Source organism: Centruroides vittatus, unplaced genomic scaffold (assembly GCF_030686945.1).
Source record: "Centruroides vittatus isolate TY-2023 unplaced genomic scaffold, ASM3068694v2 contig_2726, whole genome shotgun sequence".
In the NCBI taxonomy this organism is placed as follows: Eukaryota; Metazoa; Arthropoda; class Arachnida; order Scorpiones; family Buthidae; genus Centruroides; species Centruroides vittatus.
The window spans coordinates 726,446-743,939 of record NW_027121735.1 but is presented as its reverse complement, the minus strand read 5'-3'; the positions used below and the strand labels follow the sequence as shown (position 1 = coordinate 743,939).

The 17,494-nt window shown below is 33.4% G+C and overlaps 2 protein-coding genes and 1 non-coding gene across 3 annotated transcripts; 2 read left to right on the top strand and 1 right to left on the bottom strand.

Annotated features, from left to right (window-relative positions):
• Nucleotides 1-315: 315 nt before the first annotated feature.
• On the top strand, nucleotides 316-5,965 carry mRpS6 (mitochondrial ribosomal protein S6). Its single transcript, XM_067266338.1, has 3 exons — nucleotides 316-437; nucleotides 515-654; nucleotides 5,639-5,965. The coding sequence occupies exons 1-3, from the start codon at nucleotides 393-395 to the stop codon at nucleotides 5,883-5,885; spliced, it is 432 nt and encodes a 143-aa protein (XP_067122439.1). The 5' UTR covers nucleotides 316-392; the 3' UTR covers nucleotides 5,886-5,965.
• Nucleotides 5,966-8,953: 2,988 nt separating this feature from the next.
• On the bottom strand, nucleotides 8,954-12,869 carry Chd64 (calponin 3). The gene is made up of 4 exons (XM_067266330.1): nucleotides 12,639-12,869; nucleotides 10,143-10,279; nucleotides 9,839-10,049; nucleotides 8,954-9,259 (listed from the first exon to the last, which is right to left on the bottom strand). Exons 1-4 carry the CDS (start codon nucleotides 12,690-12,692, stop codon nucleotides 9,089-9,091), a joined length of 573 nt encoding a protein of 190 aa, XP_067122431.1. The 5' UTR covers nucleotides 12,693-12,869; the 3' UTR covers nucleotides 8,954-9,088.
• Nucleotides 12,870-16,999: 4,130 nt separating this feature from the next.
• TRNAV-AAC (transfer RNA valine (anticodon AAC)) lies at nucleotides 17,000-17,072 on the top strand. Its single transcript has one exon. It is a non-coding gene; the product is annotated as a tRNA-Val (tRNA).
• Nucleotides 17,073-17,494: the final 422 nt, after the last annotated feature.

Below are 17,494 nucleotides of genomic sequence, written 5' to 3'. Positions count from 1 at the left end.
CCTTTTCACTAAAGGCCTAAGGGGACTAAAGGGAACTAAAAAGGCCATTTTTTTAATCAGACACAACACGGGTTCGGCCAGACTACAAAAGGCCAGTTAGTGAAGATGGGGCCCGACATATCCCGGATTAAATAGATAAATATTTGCCTTAACGCAAATATTTATCTATTTATGTTTCAAAAATATTTATTTATAAAAATTAATTTAAAGTATATTAATATAAACTGTCTACGAATGTTATAAAATTAATTTTGTTTTATATATTATTTTTAAAAAAAATCGATTCGTTCTCAAACCATTTTCTGCCACTGGACGGCCAACGATACGCAAAAACATGGCAGAGTAAACATGTGCAGTGTGTTTGAAAATTAAGAACAAGTAAACAAGTAAAAATGCCTTGTTACGAACTTGCTTTAATTTTGAGGAAGATGACGAGAGTAAGTCCACGATTTTTAAATTTTCTATTATATTTTTCGGTACGGAATTTGTTATTTTAATTTTATTTTATTCGTAGCCGGAGCTTGTCGACACTTTAAAAAGGTCTGGAATGGCGATATTAAAGGCTGACGGAGTTCTTAGAAAAATTGAAAATTTGGGAACGAAACAACTTCCTTTTAAAATGAGTGCACATGATCGGGTACACAAAGAAGGAAGGTTAGTACCAATAGAGATAAAAAGAATACTTGATCAAGTATAATAAATATATTGGTTAATGTTACCTTAGGTAGTAATATGTAGTCAAAACACACGACACACGAGTTTCACACTGGGTACATTCTGGTATGAATCAAACGGCATATCGTACTGTGATGTACAAAAATGTGTTCCAATATTCGCAAGTGCAGCAATCGATGCGCATTGCACTTGTTGGGTTGTGGATGTAGTGAATTGCGATGAAGCAATACAACCGCCTCTGTGTTTATATTATTAACACCATTTTTATACTCGTCTGATTTAACTCGAGAGCTTGTATCCACAGCCCAACGAATGCAATGTGCATCGGTTGCTGCACCGATGGACTCGTTTGTGAATATTAGGACCTGTTTTTATACTGTTAAGGTTCATTGGTGATCTGTCTGATGCAAACTGGAATGTATTCATTTCCACAAAAAACAAATTAGTAATTAAACTTGTCACTTCTTTGGCACTCTTGACACTGCAAGCAACAAATCTTTTATTTGATCAAGACATTCACACTGTAAAGAGAGCTTGGTGATGCAAAGTATACTGCTCAATGTGGTGCCCATTCCAAAGGTGATGAACAATGGTTCAATGGCTGACTGCATCTTTTCCTCTGATGCAACTCACATGCAATGTGATACTATCTTTCAAAGCTGTCAAATTCACAACATATTATGAATAAACCACACATTTTAAATTTTCCCACAATCAAAATTTGTAAGAACTAAGATCTGAACAATGAGGTGACTAGGAGGTAGGAAATGGTACAAGTCACACTGTTATTGATGAAATGTTACAGAAACTGCTAAACACAGATATGGAGGTGTTCCACCTGACATGAAAGTTGCAATGCTTTGTCACTGTTACAGTTAGGGTATAACAGAAGTGTTGAGCATCTCTCAATAACTAGGCCACCACGATGCATGTCACAGGCTCCTTGAAACTAGCTTCTTCAAAGATAAATATGGCTGTAAATCCACACTAGATTGTAACTTTTGCCAAGTGCAGTGGAATATTCTGTAAAAGATGAAGGCTTTTAGAAGCCTAATTGCAGTAGTCACAGTTCCACTGAAGTGAAGATATGCCTCATTGCTTAACAAAATTTTCCTTTGTCATTATAGTATTACCACAGCAATAGCTGTGGTAATACTGTAATGTAGGAATACAGATGATATTACCACAGATCTGTGAGCTATTGCAGCTGATAAGAATGACATTTTACAATTATGGCCTATCTAGCCTAAACCACTATAAATCAGATCCATCTATAATGAATAAAGTGAAGATCATACGGGGAGAGAAATTACACCTAACTGATATTAAAAACGTATATTTGTTAAAAATTGCAAGCACTTTCATTGCAATTTGTATAGATAGAAGATAACATGTCTATTTTCTATCTATTTAATAATTAATTTTTCTGTTGAGCACGAACAAAGTGGGAGATACCCCTTTTTAACTCATACACAGACTACCTGCTGGGCTTATGTTTTCTCTCCACCACAAGGTTGGTACATTACCACAGATTGTCCCTATCAGTGCCTTCCAGTCCGTTCTTTGTAAATTCTGCTACTTCGGCTCTCATACGTAGAGCATTCTTAGTTCTGTCCACCCAAATATATGTTAAAGAGATGCAAATTATATCAGATGTAGTATGCAGGGCAGGATAGCTAAATTTAAGTATCCCCTTAATTGTGTCAGGAAATTGATATATCCTCAGACATTCCTTTTTAATAAACAAGATCACTGCAATGTTCATCCTTTAATTCCTTTTGTGGGTACTTTATCTTTACACATAGCTCGTCTCTTCAGAACTTATTGTCTCCTTTTATCAATTGTTTCCCGGCCTACCTTACATAGGTTGTTGTAAGGGACGGTGTTACTGTTATATGAAAAATCAGGGGTTTATGTCACTGCAGCCATTATCAGGAACAACATTAATGTACATTGGAGCTACATCCAGAATGTTGCAAGTTTAGATAGCAGAACATCAAGAAGTTATTGCCAATAATAAACTCGCAACTAGGATTTCAAAAAGAGTATTAGGACATGGCTACATACCCCTTTGGGCTAATAGTAGATTACTGAGATGGTGCTATGACAAAAGAATGTTATTCTTATGGAAAAATCTTTATATTCTGTTGTTTTCACCCTGAAATATCCTACTGTCAATATTCTACATTTATTGATAGTATTTTATTTAAACAATTCACATTGTAGTTGTTCTAAAGATCACTTGGAGATTTCTATTTTCATTGATAATTTTGCATGCATCTCATTTTTATTCGACTGTTCTAATTTTTATTGAACATTTGATATTCCAACCGTGTGCCTGTACTGATTTTAAAAAAAGAGAAACATTGCATTTATGTTCTATTATATTTAAAATTTGTGTGCAATTTTTGCCTGATGACAAAGACAGTATGTCTTCAAAAGTACTCAATGTTTTTAACATGGGTTAGGTGTGATTTTTCTCCCATGTAACAATGTTCACTTCATGTCAGGACTGTTTTTGTCAATTATCAGCTGTAAAGCTCAGTATTTTGCTGTAAAAATGAGTAATAAATGCAAATAATAATTTGGCACGATCCATATTCACTTTCATCTTTCCATGCCTGAAGATGGCCCATTAACTGTATCAAAAATGTTAGCTCTCCTCCAAATTTACCCACCGTTAACGGTTCATTGATTAATCCAGCACATTAACTACAATTGCTAATTCATTCTTGAGAACATTTGGTTCTAAAAAATAAAATTAATATGAGCCCAAGCATTATTTATAAGATCATTATATTTTGTTTGAATTTTATTTTGGAGAGTATATCTGCATCCTACATTCAAAATTAACCTCCATTTTTAACAAACTGATAGCTGCCCTGCACATGTTGCTTACATCAGCAAGTTCCAGTCAAAAACAGCATTTACGATTTGGCAAATCAAAAGAAAAATCATTGAATCATTTGCCTTCTTGAGTGTTCCAAACTCAGATTGATTAAAAACCATAAATATTGCTGTCAAAAAAACTCCTGAAACACACTAATTACACCAACAGTTTTCAACCATTTGTATCTTATAGCACACCAAAATTCTGTAGCAAACCAAGTGTTAAGAAATGTAGCCACTGTTTCAAAAAACTGGCACTATTCTCTTTGAAACCCCATTTATACATGACACTTTGTATTGAAATGTAAAAGAATAGTCAGTTATTTGTTACTAATTATTTATTAACTTTTTTCAAATGAACATACATGTAACATAGCATTGCTTGCATTGATCACTGATTAAAAAAGTACATCTATAATTGTCGCACAACTGGAGGAACTTGTGAACACATTCCTGTTATATGGTACACGTTGGCGTATGATAAATCTATATTACACCGATATAATCATAGACTTCATTCGATGCAATGTAAATGTTGTGATTTCTTGTATATTTGTGGGTAAAGATTTTTTTTAATGTGAATTTTTATTCCTTCATATCAGAATCTTGTGGCAATGTTTTTCGAATTTAATTTTGATTTTAGATGTGAAATATCTCAATAGTAATAGAAGTCTCAATGTTGTCTTTGTCTGTCTTGCCTTATTCTTGCAAAATAGCATCAACATGTAGAACCTTTAGCATGCCAAATCTCAAACCAATTGGCCCATTCGTATCAATAATATAGAATATACAGACTGTATTCCGGTTTGCAAGTGTTTAACGTATCTGTCTATACATTCAATGTATTATACCCCTAGATTTATACAGGATGTTACTGTGAGAAATATGTAATAACCTTAAAGTAATGCGTACACCATTATGCACAAGACCCACATCCTGCAAAAATGGTCTCGTACACAGGTTGTGTACAAAGTCCTAATTTGCATTTTCACTTTGCAATAGATGGTGTTACTGTTCACTCACCTGTGACCTATTGAGTCACTTAAAATTTATAAACAGAAGCTACTGTAATAGGTAATAGCATCGTTTTATAGGTGTGTAACGACTCTCTATATCTTGACTTATAGATTTTCCCTCAAAATAAACTTCGGATCGTCTTGGACTCGAACCCGGCCACGTGGAACAAGGTGAGTGTCAAGGCTGTAACCTGTTCCGTGGAGTCTTTTTTGAAATATATGACACTATATGAACTGAAAGCATGTGCATTGGGGAGGGTAACACATGTATTCATAACTTCAAAGGTCTGGTTATCAACATTTGAAATATTTATTGTAGAATGTTTCAAAAATTTTTTGTTCTGTTTGAATGCAACTGACATTGTTTTGTACTTCCTGCAAGGAAGGTCGGTAAAATTTGGATGCATATTAGTCAGAGGGTTTAGAAGTGTATAGAAGACAGACAGACAAACTATAAATAATTAGAACTCATTAGGTTATAACCAAATTCATAGTTATATACAACCCATTAAGTTGCCTAGTACTTGGAAATTATGGAGAATACAAGATTATTTTGCTGCAATGTTGAAATTATCTTGTCAGATGATTTAAGTATGGTTATAAGACAGTAATTGCAACTTTAAAAAGTGATGTTGTACAGAATGATGTCAGTAGAAGAAAACATATCATCCTATACAGGAAAAATCTGGTTATACATTTGATTTCCACCCTTTTCTTTATAATTCCATGAGAATAGGATTCTATAACATGCAACTCTGTTGCTTGACTTTCATACAAATGTTTAGGAATGTTTTACATACTAGTCAAAGACACTGTTTAATCCTTTTTTATAAAATTTTTACAAAGAAATTTTAAACTAAATATTAAAACAATCCAGGACTAAATGTTAAAGCATAATACCACGGGAATTTTTATACAAGTCTCTAAAGAAAGGTCGACTCTGCTACTGTTAATTGTGTTCCGACGGTCGCGAATGGACATGCCAAAATTTATATAGCAAGTTAATTTTTATAAAGTTATAAATTGCAAATAATTGTTAATCTGGCTTTATTTTTCAGCTATTTTTTGTTTTACTTCAACGCTTCCCCGACAATTTTAAAGGACCTAAACAATTCGTTTCTGTTGGACATCGACATCATTAGAGCGAGCGTAAGCCGTTTACAACAGACCGAGTATCCGGCAGAGTGTACGCTAGACGAGGAATTTCAGCCCCCGGCATTACGAAAGAGTGTGGAAAAATTGTTGGAAGAATCTAAGAAACCGAAGAAGAAATACGTTTATAGGAAATATACAGACGAGATTTAATTTTGTGACTATTCTTGCTAGTATGCAATCCTATTAACTTGTAATTTAGTTTTAAATAAAGAGCCAATTTTAAGGTTTAATATTAGTTTTTACTAACTCAAATTATATTTTATTAGTAAAAATTTGTAATATATTCCTCAAAATGTAGCTAATTCCACGTTAAAATTTTTCATTGTTTGCCTTCCACTTCATGCAGAAATATATTATTGATGATAGCATTTTTGATAAATCCGTGTATATTTAATCAATAAAAATAGTCAAACTCTCCAGTTTGAAAGGCAAACAAATACTAGTGTATCAAACAAGAATTGTATATAGTAATGAGGTCTACATCATTTGACGGAGACATTACTTGCAATGCAAATAGCACATTTAGTAATTCACAGATACTAGAGTTACTCTGTTTAATATTTATGGGGAATGATACATTCACAAGTTTTCATAGGCACTACAAAGAAGAGTGCTATATCAAGATTTGAATGTATAATATAGAATTTTTATGATATTTTCATGCATAAATTTTAATTACGTGTGGACGAAATCTTTTATATGTAAAGGATTTTATACCATTCCACGCATCCCACCAAACTTGGCACGAATCTTCTTTGACGCTTTAGAAAAAATACTCTAGAGGTCCCCCTTCGTAAGCTAAGGTAATTTTTGCGTTTTACAGTTTCATAATCGTAAACACTTGGGTTGTTAAACGTACATTTTAGTTACTAAGACCGTCGTTTTTATCACCCTCTCTCGACGGTTCATCCCTTCAAAAGCCCGAGCTATGCCAGGCATGCAGATACTTGGGTTTTATCCTATACTATCTAAACAACTTTCTAAAACTATATAATTAGCCATAATTCTTAATTTTTACAAACAGGATCGGAAAAAAATTCTTTAAATATATTTGATAAAATATCAGTATGTATTTTTAAAATGATTTCTATAAATATCTACTCATTTAAAATAACCTAGATTGATTAGAAAAATTGATTTTTTTTTTCAGTTTTTTTTTAAACTTATCATCACACTTAAACTTACTTTTTATATTTTAGTAATTATTTGTAGTTATGAATGCATTTTGATAAGTGCCAAGATGTTAATTTTGTTTATATGCCAAATTTGTTAATTTACTCCGAGCTTAGAAGTGTTGGAAACAATGTAACATTTAGTATAAAAGTCTCGAATAAAATGAGCTCTCTATCAAGTACAAAATGTCAATTGTTTTAAACCCTTAAGATGTTTATCATAAACAATTCAGGATTTCAGCTAGTAAAGTACACATTAGGCAACGCATTCCTAAATTTATGACTGGGGAAAAAAAAAACAGAAAATTAAATTTAAAAATAGGAGGTAATTTTTTGGAAAAATTGGCATACAAATGGAAGAGAATTCTGTTTTTAAAAGGAATTATGTAGGGCTGCTGTGGACTAAAGTTACCACCCAAACAGCAAAATCAATTAGCAATTCCTATTTGTAGAGTATAATACTATAAACAATTTATAATATACTACTAATGTAAACATAAACTATATGATGATACTGATCTTAAATCACTTTTAATGACATCAAATATTAATTTTTTTTTTTAAATTCTAGCTGTAATTTGAATAGTTAATAACGTTTATTTTTGATAAGTAGGGCGTAAGATTTGTGTCCTGTACACCTCCACAGATCAAACTGGATGATGGATTTGATACTGAGCGACTCTTCCAAGTACTGTACATACATAAAATATTGGAATTTTTCCCATTACAAGAGTTGGGGATAAAAAAAAAACAGCTATTTGGGGTTGTTTTAATGGTTTCCAAGTGGCACAGGAGAAAAATAATGGGTTGGAAGAACGGAGGAAGGAGCGCGTGCGTAAGTTGTGACCGCTCTACACTACTACTGCTACTTTATGGAAAGTAAATTGGGGGTGTCTTTACGTAAGCGTTACCTCCCCTTTTATAGTTTAGCGAGAAACGAAGGCAAAAACGGGAGTTAACAACGGGTCGAAACGCTTGAGCGGTTACGCCATTTTGTTTTTTCTCTTACTCCGCGATACCGTAATTGTCGCGTGTGTCGTCACGCTTCCGTTACGTATCACCTTTTCAGATCTATTTACTACTGGCAATTTCGCCAATTTCCCACTCGGGTGTGACGTCACACAACTCTCGGAACCGCGCGTGTAAATCTACCGGTAACGAAACCAATCGATACGTCCAAGATAAAAGTTTTTCTTTTTATTTAAACTTGCACAAAAATAGGTTCTTCCCTGTATATATATATATATATATATATATTTTTTTTTTTAAATCACAAATACTATAAAACTACATTATATTTTAAGTTACAGAAGGCAATATAAATCCTCGTAGTAGCGACATTAAAAAATATCCGGAGGTTGTTGTACTGGAAGAGAACACGCTTCTCCCCCGTTTTTGCGGTAAATCCTACGTTTACAGTATAGCAAATTCTTTTTTTTTTTTTTTTTATACAATTAAACTGCAGATTCTTACGATTAGACGAGTGAATTAATTGGATAGACGTGGAAAAATATTCCCCCTCCATTTACTACGTGCGAACTTAAACACGTGAACAAATCGTTCCTACCACAATCACGTGTCCCGCCACTTAAAAATGGTCTCGGATAGAGGAACTGCCAACTTAATGGGTCGATAAAGCAATAAAAAGAGAAAAAAACAACGGTTAAGATCTAACAGTGCCGTGATTGCGAATCCCTCCAACAAGACACGAGGGGGAAGAAGAAAAATCTACAGAAAGATTTTTAAAAAATAAAGGTCACTTCATCGAATTTCTAAAAACGTTCTATGAAATTTGTGCATAAAAGATAACACCTTTATAAATAAATTACAAAAATCTCCGAGTCGAATATATTAACGTGATCGGCTGAAAAGTAGCCCGAATTTTTACGTGAAAGAGGTCAAAAGGTCACATTTGTAAAATTACGACGAAGAAGAATTTTTCAACTGGTGTGTGGAATGTCAAAACACGTCTCTTCTAGAATTTTTTTTTTTTTTTAATAAAAAGGAAACAATCGATAACTTAATAATAGTAAAAAGACTAGGAACTCGACAAAGAATCGAATTTTAATTCATTAAAAATTATCTCCAATCGAATTTACCGAATTAAAATAGGGAATTTATTTAGTAAATAAGCATCGAAGTTGTTCTCGGAATTCGAAATTACTTCCTTTTCTTTCTTTTTTACATATGACGTGTGTTACCAAAATTAATACCGCTAGCGTTGGCCCCTTTATTCGAACCGTACTGGAGACTTATCACGTTCTGTCCCGCTTTGAGCTGCTCCTCGGAAAACTGGCGAATGTTCGGATCCGCTTCCTTAGGACCCATGCTTTTGTGCCCAAATTTGGCAGCCTGAAGTAAAAAGAAAATAAAAGATTCAATTAATACACAGTGTTTGCTGTAGTGAAGTGTAAAAGTATCTTATCCGCTTTCCTCCTCTTTAAACGAGCAATTAATTCGATGCAAATGACAATTCCTACAATAGCGCGTCAATTATATAATGTCGTACTCGTATATAACGCGCAGTAGTTCTCTCTGTTACGCTTTTTCTTGTTTATGTCAACGTAACACGTGGGCGATCTGCTGAAGAGGTGCCTCCCGGGATGATTTTCTTCTCTTTCAGCAGATTCTTAGGATTTTCTTCACGTTTGTGATGATTCTTCGGCAGCAGATCCTGCGGATTTTCGTCACAAACGTGAAGAAAATCCAAATAATTCACGTGACCGAGGCCCCAACCCACGACCATTGTTTAGTGGTTCTATCCGCTCGGCCAGTGCGGGCTCTCTACCCGTTACGCAATTCTACATCCTCAATATTTAATAACGTGCGGCATTAATATTAATAGTTTTTTAATACGGGTGACTAACGCCAGCGTGTAATTGAATATATATCGCATATTTTACGACCAAATAAGGAACCGAAAATCCTCACCTTCCTCGCTAACGACTGTAGACAGATGCATACGGATGGCAAGTTTTGTTTTTCCCACAGATCGACTGTTTGAAAAGTCTCTTCGGCGGGCACCCCCAACTTCTTCGCGCCCTCCAGGAAGTGATTGATGTTTTCCATACACTTAAACGCCATTTTACTATTGTTAATTTTCTTCTCGGCAATTGTACCCGGCTGGAGCGTGTTAATCAATCTACGACGTAAAGAAACGATTAGACAACAATGTACTGTACATTTTTTCAATTAAATCGCCCGGGAAGATTACTTAAAATTTATTTTTACAAACTTGCATAGTAACTGTCCATCCTTCAAGACGTCGTAGAAGTTATCACGTTCCCCGTCCAAGTTGATATCCTCCTCTGTGACGTCTCTCATCCATTGCAAGAGTTGCCCTGCCAGTTCGATATCGTACTTGGATTGGATCTAAAAATACATACACGAAGCATAATTAATAAATAAATAAAGAGCAAGGGTGCAAATAAGCCATAAAAAGCAGTTCCTTCGCTTCTTGGCTCCGAAGTTCGGAAGTAATTACTCTCGTTTTTACAGTATTAAATTGGCAAAGTTAATCCGGTGCCAAGAAGAAACTGGGCAATCGATTCCGATGCAGAAAGTCGCAGGTGTTTTAACTTCTTACCCTTTACTCGATTACCAAAAACTACAAGAAAGAACGGCTACACTTTGCAACAATACTCGAGCGTACTTTCGCTAATTTGCATTCTTACTCACTGACGTAAACTGCTGTCAACAATGTGTTAGCTTTACCGAACAATAATGCCTTTATATAAATAAATGGTATCGACTTGCATATTTGGCAGTTATGGCTCTATATATTTCTCCTCCTTTTTTTTAAACCAGAAACATTATCGCTTCCAAGTATAATATATATATATATATTAGTGTTTTGGCGTGGCAGAAATCTTAATAAGGCATTCAGTTTTCTTTAAACAAACATGGCACCTCACCCAAGTGCACTTAAATAGAATATAAGTGCGAGGTTCCTCCTTCCCACTCGCTCCTTCCCTAATAGAGATATTTAAAGGTTTGACCTCTCTCTCTCTCTTTCTCTCTACTCTAAAGGAAATCTTAAACTGAGGGAAAAAAGGGAACGAGAGATCCTTTACACCCACGTGATTTCCGACTGGTGTAAACACAGCCTTTTCGTATCTCCAACAAACCACGTAAATAATTACTATCTTTCTGTACTCAAATATACTTTCTCTTTATCAAATTTAATTTAGTTTAATAGAAATGAATTAAACACCGATAAGATTTTTTTTTTTTTTAAATATTTAGATTTTAAATCTAAACATTTTCTTTATTTAAATAACAAAAGGAGGAGGAATGAGGGCAATTTAAAATTCGAAGGAGGGTTCAAGTAGCTTTGGAAATGATACTCAAGAATTTACATAGATGTAACTAAATATATTCTCACTTACATTAGAGGCCCTATCACAAGAGAGGCCTCAAACGTTCATTCCATTCAACTTCTCGAGTATTAAGAAGAGAAAGAGGCCTAATTTTAACAAATTTTATTCGTAGAAGGTCTCGATAGAATAAGCCTCCGAGAAGCCTTTCTTGTATATTTTTACCACATTAGCTTTATATAAACTTAATAAAATAAATTTTAAAAGGGGGGACATATAAAAAAAGAACTACATTAGTTTACCTTTAATATTTAAATATTTGCGCAACGTTAATCGATAATTTGTCGCCACAATTTGAACTAGATACGATAATAATTCGTAAACATTTTGACTCATATTTGCAATCTGTAATAAGGCAAACACATTTATCTACCCACGAAATGCCCGATTATTAATTAACGTATACAGTGAGTAGCCCGAATTTAGCATGGCGAATATTTCGGTGGAGTGCCCCCCCCCTTAAGTGCATTGCCACTTTACAGAATAACTGTAAAAGAAATATCGAGTGAACGGCTATAATTACACAAAAACCTAGCCTGTTATTACCATCAAAATTTTTGTGCCACGGTCTATAATATCACGTGGGAACATTTTGAATTCATTGAACTTTGAAAAGTTCATTGCTTAGGGTAAAAAAAAAAAATGACCAAAGAACCTTTATTTTCGAGATATAAACACACACAAACTGGTTAAAAGGACGAGTGAAAAAGAAATTCGACTAAAAAGGCACAAATTCTTGCCGGAAATCTAACAAACTAAATTGGTTTTGTACGGATCCGGCGCCATTTTTAAATTTAAAAATTTAATTGTTTTTTTTTATTTATTTATTCCGCGTCTCGAGATTTAATCGATGCAATTATATTGCGTAAGAATCGATTCGTTAGTCGTTTAAAATGGGTCACGACGTAATTAACCGGGGATTAATTAATGATTTGCGGGCCACGTGACTGGAGTGCACATGGTTGATGTAAAGTCGCGACATTTTGCGCCATCGACGAGATGCGGGACGAGAACGGAGACGTGAGTCAGTCGAAAATTCGATTGAATGAATGTTCGACAAGAAACGAAATGGTGTTCGCGTGCGTGTAGAAATTATTTTGCCTCTTCCATATTTATTTATTATTATTATTTTTTAAATAATTCGACGACAAAAATCGATTAAAATAACCGAAAACATTCATAAACATCGAATAAATTCGTTTACGTCACTGCATGTGAAACGAAGACAGACGACGGTTTAAGCACGTGTAGAGTCTAATTTGCATTAAATTTAAACACGCTAAAATTTTAATTATTCGTTATATTTAGTTTAATTTATTAAAATTTAGAATTATTATTTTGGTTGTAATCCTTACCTTGCTGTGTGCTTCGGCAGCCAGTCCGGATTTTATCGCCCTGTTTTCGGCCATATCAATTTAAAAAAAGAAATCTATAAATCGATGAGGGTGACGAAAATTGAACTGTAAACAATGGATTTTTCACGCCTTCGATTGAAGACCGCCTCGACTAGTCTACCTCTTTGCTGCAGCTATGCAGTCAAGCCAATGTGCGCCACTTCCACATTGACCGGTGACGCCACGTCACGTGACGGAAATACTGAAATCTTACTGGTGGAATATTTTCTCTCTTCTCCGTCCTCTTCAGTCTTATATCCATTCTATTAAATAAAATAACTACAAAATTTATTAAAATTTATTTCGATTTTTAAAAACTAAAACAAATTTTATAATGCTACGTAACTATCCTTTCTTTTATTTTTTTTAAATTAATGTTCGTAATTAATAAATTTAAAATATTAAATAACAGATGGCGCTCTAAAATATTTTAGGTTTACTTCAAAATAAAGAATTTTTTTAAATTTAAAAACTTTCTCTTGCTTTATTTTATTTTTTAATTCGATAAATTGAAATTCTTTTTTGTAAGATGTTGAAAAGAGAGGAGATTTAATGAGATTCCATCCATCAACGGTTGTGACATAAACTTTGATAACAGTTAGGCAATCGTTTCCGGGTTGGAGTTCGCAATTGATTTTAATTAATTTTTTTAAACAATTATTTGAAATTTAAAAATTTATAATATTAATTTTATTCAAATTTTCTAACTAGTTCTTTATTTTGTTTAAAAAATTCTCGAATGACGTCATTGCAAGCAAAATACCAGCAGACGCGACATTTTCGCACGTGCAGACTTATTTCATAAAATTTTAAAAATTTTTAATATTTTAATTCCAAATTAATATCTTAGTCACAGTAAAAAAATTTAAAATATATATAAAATTTATATTAGAACAGATATTTTTAAATTTTAATGAAAATTGAAATTCAAAATTTTTCCGTTAAGGATTTTCGAAAAATAATTTTAAAATAATTTGAAATAATTAAAAATTATTTAAAAAATTTTATTCGGTTAATAATAAATTAATATTTTTTTAAAAAAAGTAAGAAAAAATTCTCTGATATAAAAAGATTTTGTTTAAAAAATTCGATTTGGAATCAGAAAATGTCATGTTTTGAAGGAAATTTGAATAATGGGTTATATTAAATTACAAAATTTCTTTCGTTTCAGACGAAATTTTTTAAAATTTAATTTATTTTAAACTAAATTATGCCAAAGGACCAAAGTAACTGTAGTAAAATTGCATAAAATCATTTTTTCGACACCGATTCTCCCCGTTTCCGTTAAACTAAACATTTGAATGCCGAAATTTTAAAACATTCTGTAAATTTCGCAAAATATATTTGTAATTATGTACATTTAAAAATAAAAATAATAAACCAGAAACGAGTCTTCAACTTTCCCGGCAAGATTTAAAATTTTAGTGGCGCCACCTGTTATCATATTTTATTTAAAAAATATTTTGTATTTTTAACTATTATAAAACGACAAAAAGCTTAATTTTGAGGGTAGAAATGAGTTTTATAAAAAATTGTAAATGATAATAAGAAGTTAAATCGTCATTAAGTGAAGATACGCACGACCCTCATTACCTCCTCATCCCCTCGACCTTTAACTACCAAAATTTAACAGCATCGATCTACTAATAAACAAACCTCCTTGCAAAATTTCATAAATTTTCGACAAAAAGCACAAGAGTTAAGCTTCAAACAGTGTGAACAAAATCAAACACACATACATCCATGCATACAGAAATTATCTGAATTTTTTTGTATTTCTCCACGTTTTAACATGTCCTGTCCAAAAATGTAAAATTCTTGGGGGCATATCTTGACCGATTGCCATACTTTTCCTCTGTTATGTATAAAAGCCGGAAAATTAAAATAATAAATAAATAAATAACCTGAGATAAAAGTATCTAGTAATCATTGCGGATTAAAGTCTATTTCTTACTAATTTGTAAATTCTTCCAGAGAATATACACAACGCTCTCTATTCATCGACCTTTCATAAACAAAATTAAATAGCATCAATGCCCTTTATTCAAAAGATACCATGACAAATTTCGTTTCTAAATCTTCGGCTGCTTCGTTGAATGAGAGAGACTTTAGGCCACCTTAGTCAAAACAAACATAGACAACGGCCCATATTAACTGCTATTACCTTAATTAATTAACAAACTATTTTGTTTGCCCATGAAGTATTAAATAGCGCTTCGTGCACATGAACTATCAATAAAAACATGCCCTACACAACTTTTAATATTAAATAAAACAACGTGTTGGCTTCCTATCCCCATATCAATTAGCTCAGTTTAGTTTTTAAAATTAACTTTTTCCATCCTGTGGGCACTAAGAGGGCCCATTATGGGTTCGGCCAGACCCACAATGCAGTGACAGAATAGTGAGGGACGGGGCTCGACATATCTGGACAATCTACCTCCCGAAAATTCTTGGAGTTTTTCGACCCAATTTTATGTCGCCCAGTTTTCAAATAATTTATCTTAAAACTTTTATGGAGAAATAAAAAAATATATATTAAAAAAATAATAATTACAGTAGAGCGTCGTTAATCGGAACGTCGGTAATCGAAATGGCCGGAAATCGGAACGATTTTCAGTCAGACTGTGTCGTGCTGAATCGAACGTTTTTGATACTAGATTTACTTCTAAAGTATAATTTTCATGTTTTTTATATTCTTCGATATATTTATTTTGTTTGTACAAAATGCAGAAATAATTTTTAACGATACGATAGCCTCGATTATTATTATAAAAATCGACGAAAATTCAACACGAAGCGACACGCAACGGAGAAAAATTTGAACATCGGACAGGTTAATATATTTTTTCGTACAAAGTCGGAAATCGGAACAAATGACTAATTGGAACAACCCCAGTCCTCAATTGACTCCAATTTTCGACGCTCTACTGTATAATAAAAAATATTTCTTCATCAAAAATGTTCTCCAAATTAGAATTCGTGGTAGTAAATTCGACAAGGACATACGGCAAAAACGGAAATCGAACCGACAATCATAAGAACAAAGATGAAGAGAAAAGGAAAAACGAAAAGAAACGAACGAAAAACGAACATGAATTATATTAATGTAATGGATTGTGCAGTTGATATTTCAATTATATGAATTTATATTTTCTTCATTACTACTATTTTAGCAGTTTAAGAACCTGCACCGGCATTCAAACTGCTGAAATAATTTTAAATAATTTTCGTTGGTCACAATTTCACTTTTAAATTTTTTCTAGCCAACCCTAAAAGTTTGCCACCAGAGGCGCCTTCATGATAGAAAATAAATAATTTCCAAAAATTATTTATTTTCAATCATTATCGACCAGCTTTTTAGTTTGTTTTTAATTAAAAAACTTTTCCGACAAAAAGCTAAAATTGTGTGCTGTGTGTTACGAGATTTTATTAAGAAGTAACTTTTTTATATGAGTTATTGCATAGCAAAAAAAAACTTAATTTCGTGGGTAGAGACGAGTTTTATAAAAAAAAATGTAATTTTGACCGATCGCCATACTTTCTTCTGTTATGTAATAGCCGGGAAAGTAAAATGAATAGAACTTTTTTTATTTTCGTAATTTATTATTAAGGTTTTCAATCTGAAATCTTCGTTTGAATATTACTCTGATACGCATTAATCGACGATTTTTTAGAAATATTGAGTTATTTATAAAATGTAAAAGGAAACAGCAATAACCTTTATAGCGATCAGATTTAGCGGCCGGATGGCCGAGCGGTCAAGGTGGCAGCCTACCGCTCTGGGGGACCCGGGATCGAATCCGAACGGGTCGAAAAATCCCCAGGAATTTTTCGGGGGGTGGCCGTTCGGATATGTCGGGCCCCGTCCCTCACCATCCGGTCGCCCCATTGTGGACCTGGCCGAACCCATAATGGGCCTACTAAAAGAGGCTTTCTTAGTGCCCACAGGGCGGAGAGAGTTAAAAAAAAAAAAAAAAAAAAAAAGCGATCAGATAGTGGCGTATACAGGATTTCGAGAATATGCGTGTATCTCAAGGCAAATTTGGGGTTACCAAGACACGTGCCCACTGATTGCTTTGGTATCAAGGGGTGCTTCATCACTAAGTGCCCCTGCAATCAGACAATACAAAGGAATTGAACAACCCAAAAACATTGATAACATAACGGATGACACGGAGACACCATTTATTTAATTAATATAAAATAAATTTTGTTTCCCTGTCGTTATCCTTTAAAAAACAAATCTTCAAAATAAAAGCAACTCAAGATTGCCACCAATCAATACAAATATTAACTGTATAAAGCGAGTGGTTTAGTACGTGCTTGTGGTGTAGTGGTTATCACATCCGCCTAACACGCGGAAGGTCCCAGGTTCGATCCCTGGCAGGCACACATTATTTTTCTTTTTTTTTTTACATTTTATTTTTAATTTTTATAAATGATCATTCGAACAATTAAGAATTGTTATTTAAACGAACAAAATACAATTATGCAAATTCGCTTTTGGTAATGGACGACTTTTTAATCAATGAAGTCGAGAAAAGTTGAAGCTTTCATTTTTTTTAAATGTTCAGCAAGTCCGGAAACGGATGTGACGTATCTGTTCGTTTGATTGGCGCGGAGCACTTTAGAGAAGTGACGTCAAATCAACGTAATTTTACATTAAAAAAAATGACAAACGCGTAACAAACGAACGCATCTGGCATTCGATAATCACGCTTCTGACGTCATTTTTACCTCGAGTCGTTCATTTTTTACAGTCCAAAGTCACTTTATTAAACAAATGTAAATTATCCTATGGATACACTAAATTC